At 51.4% G+C, this 15,690-nt stretch overlaps 4 protein-coding genes across 5 annotated transcripts in view; 2 read left to right on the top strand and 2 right to left on the bottom strand.

The window, feature by feature from the left end:
• PSME2 (proteasome (prosome, macropain) activator subunit 2 (PA28 beta)) overlaps positions 1–3,132 on the top strand; it is a 4,433-nt gene extending 1,301 nt beyond the window's left edge. Inside the window, exons 2-11 of the mRNA XM_010831416.1 lie at positions 211–332; positions 769–831; positions 1,076–1,162; positions 1,253–1,283; positions 1,370–1,467; positions 2,018–2,086; positions 2,239–2,306; positions 2,476–2,530; positions 2,828–2,914; positions 3,005–3,132. Coding sequence (XP_010829718.1) covers positions 211–332; positions 769–831; positions 1,076–1,162; positions 1,253–1,283; positions 1,370–1,467; positions 2,018–2,086; positions 2,239–2,306; positions 2,476–2,530; positions 2,828–2,914; positions 3,005–3,085 — 761 coding nt within the window. The 3' untranslated portion in view covers positions 3,086–3,132. The remainder of the gene's footprint in view (positions 1–210; positions 333–768; positions 832–1,075; positions 1,163–1,252; positions 1,284–1,369; positions 1,468–2,017; positions 2,087–2,238; positions 2,307–2,475; positions 2,531–2,827; positions 2,915–3,004) is intronic.
• Positions 3,133–5,722: 2,590 nt separating this feature from the next.
• On the top strand, positions 5,723–8,090 carry EMC9 (ER membrane protein complex subunit 9). The gene is made up of 5 exons (XM_010831328.1): positions 5,723–6,143; positions 6,286–6,362; positions 7,450–7,519; positions 7,610–7,704; positions 7,854–8,090. Exons 1-5 carry the CDS (start codon positions 5,940–5,942, stop codon positions 8,032–8,034), a joined length of 627 nt encoding a protein of 208 aa, XP_010829630.1. The 5' UTR covers positions 5,723–5,939; the 3' UTR covers positions 8,035–8,090.
• PSME1 (proteasome (prosome, macropain) activator subunit 1 (PA28 alpha)) lies at positions 8,089–10,871 on the bottom strand. Its single transcript, XM_010831329.1, has 11 exons — positions 10,589–10,871; positions 10,013–10,045; positions 9,804–9,866; positions 9,583–9,693; positions 9,449–9,494; positions 9,234–9,331; positions 8,930–8,998; positions 8,777–8,844; positions 8,633–8,687; positions 8,470–8,556; positions 8,089–8,306 (listed from the first exon to the last, which is right to left on the bottom strand). Exons 1-11 carry the CDS (start codon positions 10,625–10,627, stop codon positions 8,226–8,228), a joined length of 750 nt encoding a protein of 249 aa, XP_010829631.1. The 5' UTR covers positions 10,628–10,871; the 3' UTR covers positions 8,089–8,225.
• Positions 10,872–11,020: 149 nt separating this feature from the next.
• Positions 11,021–15,013, bottom strand: FITM1 (fat storage-inducing transmembrane protein 1). 2 transcript variants are annotated; one of them, XM_010831327.1, is made up of 3 exons: positions 13,728–15,013; positions 12,888–13,358; positions 11,021–12,769 (listed from the first exon to the last, which is right to left on the bottom strand). In XM_010831327.1, the coding sequence occupies exons 1-3, from the start codon at positions 13,991–13,993 to the stop codon at positions 12,670–12,672; spliced, it is 837 nt and encodes a 278-aa protein (XP_010829629.1). In that variant the 5' UTR covers positions 13,994–15,013; the 3' UTR covers positions 11,021–12,669. The 2 variants fall into 2 exon arrangements, with proteins under 2 accessions (XP_010829629.1, XP_010829628.1); XM_010831326.1 differs by having other exon boundaries at positions 12,721–13,358.
• Positions 15,014–15,690: the final 677 nt, after the last annotated feature.

Below are 15,690 nucleotides of genomic sequence, written 5' to 3'. Positions count from 1 at the left end.
GGAGGCCAGGAAGGGGCCGAGGAGCCCCTCTGAATGGAGGCCAGACTGGGTGCTCCGGGGGAACGAGGCCGCACCAGAGAAATCTCCCAAGCTCTCTAAGTGCTTTCACTTCTGCCCCGGGGGATTACAGATACCACCTGCTCTCTGGACTATCTCTGCACTGAGCATAGGTTTCCAGGGAAATTTGGCTTGTGGTGCGAAAGAACTGAGCCAAGTTGGAGGGCATCCCATTGAGGGTGGGATCTTACTCTGGACAACCGAGACCCTTAACCGACATCCGGGTACTGCTCTCTGTGCAGGTGGACGTCTTCAGGCAAAATCTTTTCCAGGAGGTAAGTAAATCTTCAGGATTCAAGCGATTTAACCCAGAATCTAAAGCCAATACTTGAGGGTTGCAACTTCTCAGACTGATCCCCAAACCCACCCTCGCCCCGTGCCCTACTTTATCAAACCTTCACCCAAGATAAGCTCTTAATTGTTGATCTCTACTTTTACTTTGACCTCTCTTAAAACCGTCCTCAGTTCCGTCACTTCCTCTCCCTTCTTTTGGTGTGGAGGGAAAAGCCATGGCCCCAAAGTAGGAATGAATACCACAATTCTTGGTTCTGCTGCATCCCAGCTTGGGCAAGTCCCTTCACTTTTCAGGGCTTCAGTTCCCTCATTTGTAAATGTTAGAGTCAATGATTTCCAAGGGCCCTTCCAGTCCCACTTCTCAGACATCTCACTGAATGTCTTCTGTGATTCTGACCGTTGCAATATAACCCACAGGCTGAGGAATTCCTCTACAGATTCTTGCCTCAGAAAATCATATACCTTAATCAGCTCTTGCAAGTAAGTAGTGTGAACTCCTCCTGCCCATCCCAAGGCCTCTCTCCTCTTCATCCACTCTCTCTAGCTAACAACTGCATTCTGAATGCAGAATACAGTTGTAAGTGGTAGACTGGGAACATTAGAATAACATGAAGCCTGAGCCTAGGTTCCGAGGCAGAGGGTGGGTGTGATGTATGAAGGGAAGTCTGTGACCCAGGTTGAGGGGGAAGAGGCTGGGCAGCCCCTGACAATGAGCTTTATGCAGGAGGACTCTTTCAATGTGACTGACCTGAATTCTCTCCGGGCCCCACTGGACATCCCGATTCCAGACCCCCCACCCAAGGATGATGAGGTGAGGCACTCAGGGTGTAGGGCTCTGGCTATAAACGCTGTGTAAATGATGGCCCTCCAACCTCCGCTACTTTTCCCCTTTTTCCCTTAGATGGAAACAGATAAGCAGGAGAAGAAAGAAGGTAAAAGAGGAAGAGGTGGCTAGGGAAAGGGAAATGGCACATTGACTGCTGGATGAGAAAGGGTCTAAATCCCCTCTTTCTCACAGTCCCTAAGTGCGGCTTTCTCCCTGGGAATGAGAAGGTTCTGGCCTTGCTTGCCCTGGTTAAGCCAGAAGTCTGGACTCTCAAAGAAAAATGCATTCTGGTAAGCCTGGGAACTGGGGGACATAGAGAAGACAAGCAAGGCCAGGCCCTAGATACTCAAGTCCTTCATTCAGGAACTTATTCCCCAATTAGGAAGCTTCCTTCTGTGCCTTGTGTTTAGATACCTTTTGTTTATCACAATGTTGATCACATCCCCAAGTCAGATGGTGCTGTATCCACCTCCATAACCTCTGAACCTACTGCTGTACCAGGTATGCAGCACAGGTGCTATGATATAGTGAGCTGGTTTAAGAACTTAGGCACTAGAGGGAGACTGCCTTGGTTCAAATCCTGACTCTATCACTTACCTAGCTGGTTACTTAAAGTAAGTCACTTAGACATCCTGTGACTCAGTTTTTTCATCTGTTGAGTGGGTACAATAAGAATATTTACCTTGAAAGTTTGTTGTGAAGATTAAATGAGATATATAATACATAGCACAGTGCCTGGCATATAATAAGTACTCAGTTAAATGTAGGTTTATTAGGAAGTAGCAGTAATAAGAACAGAGAGTTTGTTGAATGATTCCTACATGATATCTTTTAATGTAGGTGATCACATGGATCCAGCACCTGATCCCCAAAATTGAGGATGGAAATGACTTTGGGGTGGCAATCCAGGTAAGAAAGGGTATGTGAGGATGCTGAAAGCAGGGAGAGACTTGGAGAGAAAGGGACAGGAGCTGGACATGAACCAGGAGGAGGTGGGAGATAGTGAGCGAAGGAGGGAGATGAAGTGTTTTCTTTGCCTCCCATCTCTTTTGTCACCACAGGAAAAGGTGTTGGAGAGGGTAAATGCAGTCAAGACCAAAGTGGAAGCCTTCCAGACGACTATTTCCAAGTGAGAACAGTTGGAGGGCTAGTATGGGGGTCTGCAAGGACATTTATTTGGACATGCCCAAAGCTGAGCATGCCCACTGGGATGTAGCAGGGCTTTGGGAAGGGTCTGAGGGACTCTCTCTCTCTCTCAGAATAGTCATTCCTGTGGTTATTCCTCTTGCTTCTGGCAGGTACTTCTCAGAACGTGGGGATGCTGTGGCCAAGGCATCTAAGGAGACCCATGTAGTAAGTACATAGTCTACCTGCCTTTTAGCTGAGGCTGGCTGGGGTGGGGGCGGGTGAGGAAGTGGGGATAGAGGTCCTCTTTGTCTTGTTTATGACCTTTCCAATGTGGAGTATATTAAGCCCAGGAAAACTGATTTGGGCTTCACAAACCTTGACCCCTTTCTCTGACCCTGTGTGATCCCATATCTTGGCTGAGAAGGGGTTCATTCTTCAAGTTACCTATTCCCTATATGAGCAAATGAGACTAATATCCCACCCTTCTATGGGGCTGACTCAGCTTTGCTTCTCACATCCCAGATGGACTACCGGGCCCTGGTGCACGAACGAGATGAGGCAGTCTATGGGGACCTCAGGGCCATGGTGCTGGACCTGAGAGCTTTCTATGTGAGTCTGGAGTAAGCCCTTAAGGGAGGTGGATGAGGGAGGCAGGGGAAAGGCCAAGAAACTGACTGTTGTCCTCTGGCCTTCTTCCAGGCTGAGCTTTACCATATTATCAGCAGCAACCTGGAGAAAATTGTCAACCCAAAGGGTGAAGAGAAGCCATCTATGTACTGAGCCCAGGGTTAGAAGGGAAATAAATGACCTATACTTTGTGTAGATAACCTCTGGTGTGTGTCTTTCATTCAAAAAACATGTACTGTCACCTGGGCTTCTCTTGGGGCTCAGATGGTAAAGAATCTCCCTGAAATGTAGGAGACCCAGGTTTGATCCCTGGGTCAGGAAGACCCTCTGGAGAAGGAAATGGCAATCCACTCCAGTATTCTTACAGTAGCCTCAAGACTTCTCCATCCATACAGCACTGATGATAAAATATCTAGGTTAATGATGAAAAGATTCTCCACAGTGAGGGACACCTAGAGAGGTTCACAGAGTTACATGGAGAAGAGAAGAGGGAGGAGGGAGATAGAGGTGACCAGGAGAAGAGGGGGAATCAAAAGGGGAGAGTGCAATCTAGCCAGTAATCAATTCCCTATCTGCTTTCCACAGTCTGGAATACTCAGAGAGGTTCACGGAGTTACACAGAGAAGAGAGGAGGGAGGAAAGAGATAGAGGTGACCAGGAGAGCAGGGGGAGTCAAAAGGAGAGAGACCAGTCTAGCCAGTAATCAGTTCCCTAAGTGTTCTCCACAGCCCGGAACACCCAAAGAGATTCACAAGAGTTAAGCAGAGAAGAGAAGGGGGAGGGAGGAGATAGAGGTGACCTGGAGGAGAAAAAGAAGAGTCAAAAGGGGAGAGAGCAACCAAGCCAGTAATCACACTCCTAAGTAAAAAATGGGTACTGAAGATTGGATTCTTAAAGGTACAAAATTGATAACAAATACCAAAAAGCAAAGATTAAAAATCTAGAGTAGAGGTTAGACTCAGAAATACAATATTAAAAAAAAAAATTGCAAAAATTATTAAAAATATATATACAAAATATGCTTTAAAATAGGGTCTTTTTTTGCAAGCTAATAGGTTTTTTTAAATGAAAATTAAAGGAGTAATAACTTAAATTTTTTAAAAATTAAAAAAATGATAATAGTAAAATATATCTAGGAATTTCTCTGGAGCTGTTGAGGGCAGTGTGGGGTCAGTTCAGTTTCAGATAGTTCCTTGTTCTAGCTTATACTTCTCAAGGTCTATAGGCCCCTTCTGATGTAGTCAATGCTAACTACTGGGTTTTAATCTGTTGCACCTGTCACTTCCAAAACCATTCCCTCTTCTTTATTTTGGCTTCCTCTGTTTGCAAGTCTCTTCAGTATCTGATTTCCACCCTGACGCAAGGGGGTGGTGGTGGACACTTTTTTAGGCTTACTTGTTCAGTCGTGCTGTGGGGAGGGAGGAACACTGCAAACAAATATCACTGGTGTGTGTGGGGAGCGCTCACAGTGTCTGGGCCACACTGGGTTTGTCCCAGCTCACGGCGTGTGTGCTTTCCGGGTCTACACTGCTCAGGCTTCAGGTTGCTCTGCAGGGGAACTGTCTAAAGTGGGCCTTGGGTTGTATGCACTTCCCAGGTCTAAGCTGCTCAGGTTCAGTTTCTCGGGTACTCCACAAAGGCACAGTCTCGGTTGGGCCTGCGCTTTGTGCCCTTCCCAGGTCTGAGCAGCTCAGGCGACCAGGTGCTTGGTGACCACAACACTCCAGTATTCTTGCCTAGAGAATTACATGGACAGAGGAGACTGGTGGGCTACAGTCCACGGGGTCACAGACAGTTGGACACGACTGAGCAATTACACTTTTACTTTCAAGTGTCACCTGTGTCCAGACACTAAATGTGAATGATGTGGTGATAGGAAAGGCAGCGGTGCCAGGAAGACAAAGATGAATTAGAGATCCATCCTATTCTTAGGAAGTCATCCCAAAGAACAGGGTGGGGGCTGTTACATGCCATGACAGCCATGAAGATAATCTGTATTTGGGACTTTCGTAAGATCATTTCCATCTGGAGGTCTCTTGAGTGCTTCCTGGGAGAGATGGCATTTGGGCAGAGCCCTTACAAGAATAATCAGGCTTTGGGAGGCTCTGTGGCTGAGGTCAGGGAATGAAGAAAGGTACAACCCTTGTCATCAGCTCAGGGGAAGCCCAGAGGGAGAATGAGGTTTTACTGCGAAAATTATGGGTAGATGGTTGGGCTTCTTCTCAAGGGTTGGGAGGGTAAAAAACACTCCCAAGGCATTAAGGCGAAGGAAATTATACCACAGGACATTATGGGAAGGATAGGTCAATAAAATTCTTTTTGACCTTTACCTCCTCCTTTCTGCAATTACTTCCCCGAGGAAACCAAGGGCCATATAACCTAAAGTGCGAAAGTAACACGGCTTAGTAAGTGGCAGAACCACTCTAGAATATAGACCCACTAATTTCATAGTAGGAACCATGCTGTCCGCTATATACCCAAGTTCGAGACTCCACGGCTCCTGTAGACTCCCGACTTGGGTGCGGGCTCCACCCAGAGGGCTCAACAGAGCCTGTACGGACGGGAAGCAGAGGTAACAGACGCAACCATCTTGCAATCAAGAACCGAAGTGGGACAGCTTAGCCAATCAGCCCGCGGGCAACTCTCTTTAGTTTCCAGTCAAAGGCGGGGCAAGGTTGGATACTGCCGGTGATTGGGCAAACGAGACCCTCTAAGCCTATCAGAGTACCATGTGGGCGTGACTCCAGAAGCTGCTCGGACGCGGAGCCCGGGTTTTGCGTGTGGGAGGCTGCGCCGCTTGGGGGCGGGAGAGGCGGAGCTCGGTGCTGCAACATGCAGTTTCGGCTGCCTGCATTCCGGGCCAAGAAGGGGCCGGGCGCCGGGCCGAGGTCGGCCTGAGCTGACTGGCTGCCTTCGAGTCGAGTCAGCGTCACCGTCGAACCTAAGTGAGGGGGCACGGGGAAGGGCCCAGGAGGGCTCTGGGGCTCTGGAGGGGGCTCCGCTCGCCATGGGGGAGGTGGAGATCTCGGCCCGGGCCTACGTGAAGATGAGCCTGCACGCCGCCCGGTATCCGCACGCCGCTGTCAACGGGCTGTTGCTGGCGCCGGCGCCGGCGCCGCGGTCGGGAGAATGCCTGTGCCTCACCGACTGTGTGCCCCTGTTCCACAGCCACCTGGCCCTGTCTGTCATGCTGGAGGTCGCACTCAACCAGGTGCCGCCGCCGGACGCCCATCGACCACCGCGAAATCCCCTAACACCCCTAGCCCAAGCCCATCCCTGGTCTCTTGGCAGTAGTGCGCACCCACAGGGCGGGCGGCACGATTTAGTTACTGATGGCCCCTTTCCCATGGCAGGTGGATGTGTGGGGCGCGCAGGCCGGGCTGGTAGTGGCAGGGTACTACCATGCCAATGCAGCTTTGGACGACCAGAGGTGAGTGGGGTAGCCAGAGGCAGAAGGCTAAGGGTTATGGGGTGGGGGGTGTAAAGAGAACCTCTCTTGGTCATTCCTTCCATCTTCCCTTCATTCAAGCCTTAGGCACTGTAAAGCAGGCACTAGGCTGCGTACGCAGTGAGGAAATAGAAACGTATTTTTCTGAAGGAGGTAGGTGGGGGTGGGTAGGACAATATCAGTCTGACACCTGCTGTAACTGAGATACCCCCGCCCCGTCCCGCCCCAACAAGTGCTGAAAACACAAAGAAAGCTCAACTGGAAACTTTTTTTTAAAAGGAAGTTTCTTTTTATGTATACAGTTCACCATTTAAGGACACGGGCTTGAACTACCTGGGGCCACAAACAGGCAAAAGTTTTTCACTAAGTACTGCAATACAACAGGACCCAATGGTTGAATTCCAATGTGGAATCCAGAATAGGGAAGGCCCACTGTAAAGTTATCTGCAGATTTTCAGCTGCCGAAGGCTCTTTGCCCCTAACCCCATCGTTGTTCAAGGGTCAACTATATATAGAAAAAGCTATCTAGTTATAATCGAGTATTCGGATCAGACTATACTGTTTTGTAAGTTGATTTTCCCACCTTAATAAATATCTGACATCTTTCCATCTCTACACTAATAGCTACCTTACCCTAATAGCTATATAGTACGATATGGGTGTACCATAATTTATTTAATGCTTTACAGTAAACATTGAGGTTGTTTCCATTTTTTTTTTTTGTTATTACACACTGTCCTATTAACACAGTAAATTCTTTATAAGTAGAATTTCTGGGCCAGCATATGTATAGTATACAATATAAGTTTGGATGGTTATGCCAAATTACTCTCCAAAAAGACCATCTTAGATTTCCACTCTCACCAGCAGTGTCTGAGCACCTGTTTGCCACAGCATTCAAGCATCAGGCAGTCATGTGTGAAGCATCAAGTAGGCCTGGCGCCCCCAGGCCAGATACAGGGAAAGGCCATTGCTGCATCCACGTCTTTGAGACCTGGGAGGCCCAGCTCAGATGGATGCGGTCTGCCCACAGTATGCTCCTCACACCTCTGATCTTCCCTCCACACAGCCCTGGGCCCCTGGCCTTGAAAATCGCTGGGCGGATTGCTGAATTCTTCCCTGATGCAGTACTTATTATGGTGAGGCTTGGTTTTCGGAATGGGGAGTTGGAAAGAAAGTAGGAAGGGGGAACCCTTGAAACCCTCACCAGCCCTTCCTTGTCCACACAGTTGGATAATCAGAAACTGGTACCCCAGCCTCACGTGCCCCCAGTTATCGTCCTGGAGAACCACGGTCTCCGCTGGGTCCCCAAGGACAAGAACTTGTGAGTGCCCCTCTCCTTCTACCTCTTCTTGGAAGCCCACAGCTCCTGAGCCTCCTCTGTTGTTGGTTCTGTCCCAAGGGTCCTTCTCTAGACCCTAACCTGGCCCCACTCCTTGCTGAGTTTGACTGCCATGGGGGTTATTATTTCAGAGTGATGTGGAGGGACTGGGAAGAGTCACGGCAGATGGTGGGAGCATTACTAGAGGGCCGGGCCCACCAGCACCTTGTGGACTTTGACTGCCACCTTGACGACATCCGAGAGGATTGGACCAACCAGCAGCTCAACGCCCAAATCACTCAGTGGGTTGGTCCCGCAAATGGAAATACCTGAGCCAGGGCCAGAGGGGAGGCTCAGGATCCAATAAAGAGACTTGGGCTGTTGGGCAATGGTATGACTATATTTATTGTGCCTGGGAGGCAAGGTGAGGGAGAAACCAACAGGCAGAAGGTGGGGAAAGTCTGGAGTCCCCTGTAAAAGTCAGAAGGTCTCTGTTGGAGCCATCACAGAATGAGAGGAGGGTCTCAATAGATCATTCCCTTTGTTTCTCCCCTGGGCTTCTTGAGCTTCTCGAAGTTCTTCAGGATGATGTCATATAACACAGCCTATGGGGCCAGGGAGGAGTAGGAGTCAGCCACCAGCCCCCAGTGGCTCTGTACCCCATTTCTAGCCTTGTGGAGAGGTTGAACTTTGTAACCCTTCACCCCCAGCCTGCAGGGTCAGGGAGTGGGTGTGGAAAGCTGCCTCGGCCCACCCCTGCCTCCTCACGTAAGCATTGCGGATCTCCATGACCATCAGCCGGATATCCCGGTACTCTGCCTCATCCAGCTCGTGTACCAGTTGCCGATAATCACCCTGTGGGAGACTTGGATCAGGCCTGACTTCAAGGGTGTCCCTCCTCCCTTGCCACCCAGACTGAGGCCTCACCTACCACATGGGGCTGCTTGGCTGCTTTGGTTACAGCATCACCGCGCTCAGAGAAATACCTGTGGGAAGTAGAAGGGTATGGAGCAGGAGGAGGAGGGAGCAGAGGCCTCAGTCTCCACCAGAGGCAGAGCAGTGGGCAATGACTCACTTGGAAATTTGAGTGTGGAAGCCTTCCAGCTTGGTGTGAAGAGCAGTCATCAGCTCAAACACCTTCTCCTGGGGAAAGAAAACAGGAGGGAATGTGGAAAGCAGCAAGGACTGGAGAGATAAGGATGGCAGAGGAGTGGGGCAGTGCTCTCACCTGGACAGCCACTCCAAAATTATTCCCATCCTCAATCCGAGGTATTTGCAGCTGCAGCCAGGTGGTGACCTGGGATGAGGGAATGGCAATGAAGCCCCATCAGTCCCAAACCCAATTCCCAGTTTCCTATCCTGTTCCCTTGTTCACAGTGAATGGGAGTGTGTCAGGTCTGTCCTAAATGCCATGGCCTGGAATTCTGGCTTTACTTGTTGTGCCCTCTCTGCTAAGACCTGGCAGGTGCCATGCCCAACTGGTAGGGACAGGGTTTGACCTGAAGTGTGTGGATGGAAGTGGGAGGACTCACCAGGTTGAGCTTCTCAATGACATCCTTGATCTCAGGCTTTACCCGCTGCAGGAGGACCACAATCTTCTCATTGCAGCTCACTGGGCCACATGGAGGACCTAGGAGGTGGGCGCTGGGTCAGGCACATGACTGGGACTGTGCCAGGCAAGGAAAAGGCATCCTTAGGGAGGAGCTCCTGGGAAGTGAGACACAAGTCCCTTCCACCATAGCGATACCTTTGTCTTCATCTTCCCCTTTCTTCTTTTCATCCTTGTCTTCCTTCTGCAGGGAAAGGGAGGCTCTTTGGAGTCAGGCCTGAGGCTGATTTTTCCCCCGGTTGGGTCCCTCCTCCCAGGAATTCCCATCTTGCCTCCTGCTGTTTCCTCCGCTCCTCCTTCTCTTTCTCCTTGACTGGATCAGGCACTGGGATGTCCAATGGGGCCTTCAGATTGCTCAGGTTGGCTTCATTGAGATCTGGCTCCTGGTGCAGGGTGGGAGAAGGGCTGGAGGCAGGGGCGAGCTCTCACCTCCTCACTCTCACAGCCCCTGAAGCTCTCCCTTTGGCCTCTACTCCCTGCCCATCCCCAGTACCTTTAAAAATGCATCCAACTCAGAAATCTTCTTGGGAAAATAGCTCCCGAGCAGGTTCTCTGTCTGTGTGTAGGGTAACGGTAAGGGAGGATGGGGGTCAGAATCAAATTCCCTTCCTAGGCAGTAAAGGAAGGGCTGCCGCTGCCTAGCAAGGGAGGGCTGAGCAGCGGGCTTAGGGAGGGGTGGGGTGATGACCACGAAGGTCTTACCTTAGTACATAGGTCTTCACGGAACACATCCACCTGTGGAACACAAGCAGCCCTTCAGACATCTGGCTTCATGGCCAGTTTATTCGAGAACCCTTAGGGTTGCATGGGGTCTGACTTGGGTTGGGTGGGATTTGGGGAATAACATTCCTGGAAGGGAAGGGCGAAGGATTCAAGAGGGAACAGATCCCTCGGTGGGCAGTGGGAGGAGGGATGTAAGAGAGCTGCTGCGACTGGGGCAGGGTCGGAGTGCCCTGTGGAATGGGCGCGGGGCCTCCCATGGTGGCAGGACAGGGCCCGAACCCAGTCTGTGTGTGGGCCCGGGCTCCGGGCCAGCAGATTTCCCCTCCACGCCAGGGCTCCGCTTCACCTCACCCCGCTGAACCTCGGCCGCCTCGCCTCTCCTCCCGCAGGCAGACCTGGCGGGGCTCCCGGGGCTCAGGTGCTCTGGGTACGGGGCCCATGAGTGTTCGGATGACTGACCCCTACTCGAGGGGCTGGGGGGCGGGTCACGGACTCCTTCAACGTCTCGGAGGCACGCCTCCCTGATAGACCCTTCCTAGAACCCGCAGCGCTCACCTTGGCTTGGGCTTCGGGCAGGACCCTGAGCGTGGCCATGGCCGGGGTAGGGGCCTACGCCGCACGAGGAGCGAGGAGTGGGCACGGGGAAGGGAAAGTGAAAGCAGCGCTCGCTCCCCGCACGGCCTTCCTGGGTAGTGGGAGTGGAGGTACTAGAGGAGGCGGGGACAGACCAGAGAGGCGAGGAGCTGAGGAGTGCCGGGAGGCAGCCCTGCCGGGGCTCCCCCTAGAGTCGGAGAGGCGCCTTTCCGCCTCCGCGCATCCCCATAGCTGCGGGTCTTTCGATTCCCCGCCCACATCCCCGCCCACATCCCCGCCCACCTGCCCCACCCTCCCCGCCTTGCCCATGACGCCCCGCCTCCCCGGCCACTAGGCCGGGGCCCGCCTCTGGACTCCCCGCCCCTCCCGCCCCCTGCTCCAGATGTCGGGCTCTCTTCCCAGCACCGCCTGGGACAGTGATTAGCCTTACCTGCCTCTCTTCTTTTCTGGGTAGTGAAGCAAGACTTGGCCTCCTTTCCTTTGCTCTGCCAGCGTGGACCCCTGGCTCCACGGGCATCGTCTGGCCCACGCAGTGACGTTCAGACTCTGGCATCATCCCATCAGAGGACCCGGTCAGCTCTCTTAAGACCCTTGTGGACTCCATTCCTCTGTAACCCACTCACCACGCAGCAGCAGGATTCCACCTTGCTCTTGCTTAAAACTTTCTCAACTTCCTGTTGACCTTAGAATCCAAAGGACTTTCCTGGTCCAAAAGGCCTATCTGGCACCTGTTCCCCTTCAACTTTGCTTTCCAGTTTTCTCCCTCTTTTCAGTTATAAATACCTGGACTTTCCAGTTGTTTCTCAAACCTGCCACCGTTGTTCATTCCTGCCTCAAGGTCTTTGCTCTTGCTAATCCCTTTGCCTGACACAACCTACCCTGCGTCAGGATGTCATTCTGTTCTCAGCTTAGATATCACTTCTTCAGAAAGAACTCTGCCTATAAAGTAACTCCCTCCAAGTCTATTAGAAAGTAGCCTGTTTTAGTACCTTCACGCACTATCTCTATGAAGTTGGTTTCTTTTTTGAGGATACTGTGGTTTAGAGCAGGGGTTGGCAAACTTTTTCTGTCAAAGACCATATAGTAAATATTTTAGGCTTTGTAGTACCTGTAGCAACTACTCAACTCTGCCATTGTAGCAGGAAACCAGCTATATACTTAAATGAATTAGTGTGGCTAGTTACCCTAAAATTTTATTTATGGACAGTGGCATTTCAATTTCATGTAATTTTCACCTGTTAAGAAATATTTTTTTTCAACCATTAAAAAATGTAAAATCATTTCTTAGCTCTCAGGCCATATAAACACTGGCCATAGAACTGTTGCTTGCTGATCTCTGTTTTAGAGCACAAACAACGGATCCATACTGCCTGGGTTAATAATTCTAGCTCCAATATTTACTAGTTGTGAAAAACTTACTTAGCTCTGCACCTCCATTTTCACAAATGTACAGTGGGAACACTACTACCTCATGGTGTTGTGAGGGCTAAATATGTGAATTTATATAAAGAATTTATAGATACTTAGAATGGTGCCTGACACAGAGTAAGCACAATAGTATTATTATTTGTGAGTTTATCATCAGGCAGTAACCCACGGGCCCCCAAACAGCAAAAACTTTGTCTTTCTTATTCACGTGGCAAAGAACTATGCTTGGCTCAATGAACATCTTTTAAGAAAATGAGCACGTATAGACCCTCTTTGGAAAGACAGGGTAGAAAGGGTGGCTGAGTAGGGTGCCCAGATAGAAAGGCCCCTGAGGATGGTGAGGAGGGATTCAGTGCTGGAGGCAGGAAAAACAGATCAACCAAGCTGGAGATGGAGCATCTGCTTAGCGGGAATGCTGCCTATCCCTGAGGACAGTTACCTGCCCTGGCAGTGCCAGTCTTTGACATCAGAGCCCCAGATAGCTTGACGTCTGCAGAGACCAGGAGACTGAAAGGACAATGGGAGGGATAGGGGTCAAGCATAAGGACATTCAAGGTCAGTGACAGCAAGGAATGACTGGGGAACCCTGGCGACTATTATACTCTCTTCTTACCCTACCCACCCTTTACAGGTCCTGCCAACCCAGTGATGAGCAGAGTCGGAGCTAGGTCTGACGTGCCTTTATTCCTTTCAGTTATGCTTGTGGATGGAGTGGGGGCGAGGGAAGAGCCCATGGCCGGGGCTCCCTGGAGACCAGGGCTGATGATACCAGCTGCCATAGGTGAGGTACCAGGCAAAGGTACCCACCGCGGCCCCCACCACCTTGTGAGTATACTGGTGGAAATAGATGACGGTGCAGAGCAGCAAGAAGTTCCAGAGGCCCAGCAGCAGCACATTGAGCAGGAAGACAAGGCGCAGGGGTGCGCCGGCAGGCAGCCCATGGGCCAGATACTTGGCGAACACTGCTGCTTCCTCGGCCATGAGCAGGCAGCAGAAGGTGAGCAGGAAGGTGTGGGAGGAGACCGTGTATCCCCGCCACTGGTGGCCAGCTGCCAGGCAGCTGCGGCGATCTGGTAACTCGTGGAGCAGCAGGCCCTGGGGCAGAGGCTCGAAGCAGGAGCCGGTCAGGTCCTCGATGAGCAGGAAGGCCCGGCCGGCCCCCCGCCACACGGCTGCCCCCACCACCAGCCGGCTCAGGTGCCGGGCAGTCACTGCCACGCGCCGTGTAGCCAGGAAGACCACCAGCAGCACAAAGCCCCCCAGGAACGTGCAGGTCCAGCCCCACGCTGAATTCACAAACTTTCTGTGGGCAGAAAAGAGGAAAGGCTATTGAGGCCCCTCAGCCCCATTGCTCCCTGTGTGTTCCCAGCCTGGCTCTGTCTCCAGTCGCACATGTCACCCCTGTTGTTTTCTGTGCCCTCTGCCCCGCTTCTCCCACAGCCACTTGAACTTGGCCATCTCCTTGGAGGTCCATTCAGTCTTCTAGGGTCCATGTTTCTTCTTCAGCCCTGCTCCTGTACCCCCCCGGCTCTGTTCCCCTCCCCCCTCTGACTTTGTCCTCAACCTCCTAGTCTATTTTTAGTGTCTCACACTGGCAGGAGGACAGAAACCTGGAGGGAGCCGGGATCCCTGAGCCCAGGCAGCCAGCGCCCCCAGCCTTGAGTGGACTCACATGTTGAAGAAGTTGCCGTGGCTGGCGAAGATGGTCCGAGGGTTGACGTGGAACTGCAGAAGGGGCCCGAAGATGACCACTGCTGCCAACCAGGCATGGTAGAGGCGCCGTAAGCAGGGGCTGCCCAGGAGGCGGGCAGCCTGTTCACTTCCAAAGTACAGCAAGGCAGAGGCCACCCAGAGCAGCACCCTGACCAGGCCGCCCAGCAGGGCCCGGATCCGGGCCCGGCCCCCCGCCCCTGCCCCCACCACCGGCCCCCGCTCCATGTTCCCTCCCCTCCCCGCTAACTGCTTGCTCTGCTGAGCAGCTGAGGAGGGGCTGATGGGGCCCCCCCTGGACGAGGACAGGCAGTGACAGGTGTGGCAGACACAGGGCAGAGCCCTGTTGGCAGCTGGCAGGCGGGGGAGAGGGGCGGGGGGCAGTGAGGGGCCAGGGCTGAGGGTTGCCACGTCAGCAGGGTTCTCACTTTGGGTGTGTTTCCTGACAACCGTCTTGTTCCTTCCCTGTTAGTCCTGTGTCCCTTGACTTTAGGTCCTATGTCTCTAGGTCAAACCATGTTCATGTTTTAGGGCCACTCCTGTGGTTCAGAGCTGTTTTTGTCCACAGCTTGCTTGGGTCTGTTTGTCCCTATTTGGTCAGCCAAAGTCACCCCCACCCCACACAGGTTGGACTCTCAGAGCCCCAAAGATCAAGTTCACTCCCACATGATAGGGGGTGGAGGAGACCCTAGGAGGAAAATCCCAGTCTGGAGTCCATCGAATCCTTGGGGTTGTGCTCCTCAATTACTTTGGGGCTTGGCTACACATAGAATGTGGCCTCCGAGCCTGACCACTGAGGCTGGAGCCATAGGGCAGTGAGCAACTTACCCAAGGGAAGTCCCTGTTATTCATTCAGTAACTGTTTTGAGATCCCTATTTGTCTTCTCATTTCTCAAAATGAGATTTCAGGGGCTACCTTTGTGGAGGCTCATGAAGTAGTGAAAGGAATGAACAAGAAAGGGTACCTGCATTCTGGCCCAACTCTGTGACTTTGAGAAAATAAACTAACCCTCCTTGGTCCTCAGTGCCATCATCTGCAAACTGAGCAAGATGGATTAACCAATTAGGATCCTTCCAGATTCCATTGCCCATACCTCGACATAGCACATGCTCAGGGACTCTATACCTGAAGACCTCCAGAAGCACTCACACATGTTTAAGCTGACACAGAATTTTTCATTGTAATTTTAAATAGTTGCAAAGGACAAAACATCTAGTATATTATATATACTTACTTTTCAAAAATAAAGCTATCTATATAACTCTTTCCCTGGTGGCTCAGATGGTAAAGAATCTGCCTACAACAAATAAGACCAGGGTTTGATCCTTGGGTTGGGACGATCCCCTAGAGAAGGAAATGGCTACCCACTCAGTGTTCTTGCCTAGAGAACCCCATGGACAGAGAAGCCTGGTGGGCTACAGTCCATGGGGTTGCAGAGAGTTGGACACGACCATGTGACTAACACTTTCACAACACTAGTGATTATATACCTCACCATTTTTCATTTTAAAAATGTGACAAAATCTTAACAGAAATTATATTTCCATTCTATTCTCCCTACAGAATTTATCCTAATATGTTTTTATGCCTGAAAATCTTTCATTGATCATACATAAGTCTCTGCCAAAAAAAGAGAGTAGATGATTTGAAACAATTTTTACACATTTCCTGTGACCGTTAAGTTGAATTTTTTTCTTCTGCATTGAATTTCCATATGCTGCTAAGTCGCGTCAGTCGTGTCCGACTCTGTGCGACCCCAGAGACGGCAGCCTACCAGGCTCCCCAGTTCCTGGGATTCTCCAGGCAAGAACACTGGAGTGGGTTGCCATTTCCTTCTCCAATGCATGAAAGTGAGAAGTGAAAGTGAAGTCGCTCAGTCGTGTCCGACTCTTAGCGACCCCATGGACTTCAGCCTACCAGGCTC

This window comes from Bison bison, unplaced genomic scaffold, assembly GCF_000754665.1.
Source record: "Bison bison bison isolate TAMUID 2011002044 unplaced genomic scaffold, Bison_UMD1.0 scf7180017864526, whole genome shotgun sequence".
NCBI classification, from domain to species: Eukaryota; Metazoa; Chordata; class Mammalia; order Artiodactyla; family Bovidae; genus Bison; species Bison bison.
The sequence above is the reverse complement of the archived record's forward strand: the minus strand, read 5'-3'. Positions and strand labels throughout refer to the sequence as shown.

Bases quoted from the DNA above. Each gene is read 5' to 3' on its own strand.
- FITM1 (XM_010831326.1), bottom strand. From the start codon at position 13,993: ATGGAGCGGGGGCCGGTGGTGGGGGCAGGGGCGGGGGGCCGGGCCCGG. The intron at 13,359-13,727 runs GTGAGTCCACTC...TTCTGCCCACAG, and splicing joins CACGGCAACTTCTTCAACAT to AAAGTTTGTGAATTCAGCGT.
- PSME1 (XM_010831329.1), bottom strand. From the start codon at position 10,627: ATGGCCACGCTCAGGGTCCTGCCCGAAGCCCAAGCCAAG. The intron at 8,688-8,776 runs GTGAGTCATTGC...TACTTCCCACAG, and splicing joins TTCCACACTCAAATTTCCAA to GTATTTCTCTGAGCGCGGTG. The intron at 8,557-8,632 runs GTAGGTGAGGCC...AGTCTCCCACAG, and splicing joins CAGCCAAGCAGCCCCATGTG to GGTGATTATCGGCAACTGGT.
- EMC9 (XM_010831328.1), top strand. From the start codon at position 5,940: ATGGGGGAGGTGGAGATCTCGGCCCGGGCCTACGTGAAGATGAGCCTG. The intron at 6,363-7,449 runs GTGAGTGGGGTA...CCCTCCACACAG, and splicing joins GCAGCTTTGGACGACCAGAG to CCCTGGGCCCCTGGCCTTGA. The intron at 7,705-7,853 runs GTGAGTGCCCCT...TTATTATTTCAG, and splicing joins GTCCCCAAGGACAAGAACTT to AGTGATGTGGAGGGACTGGG.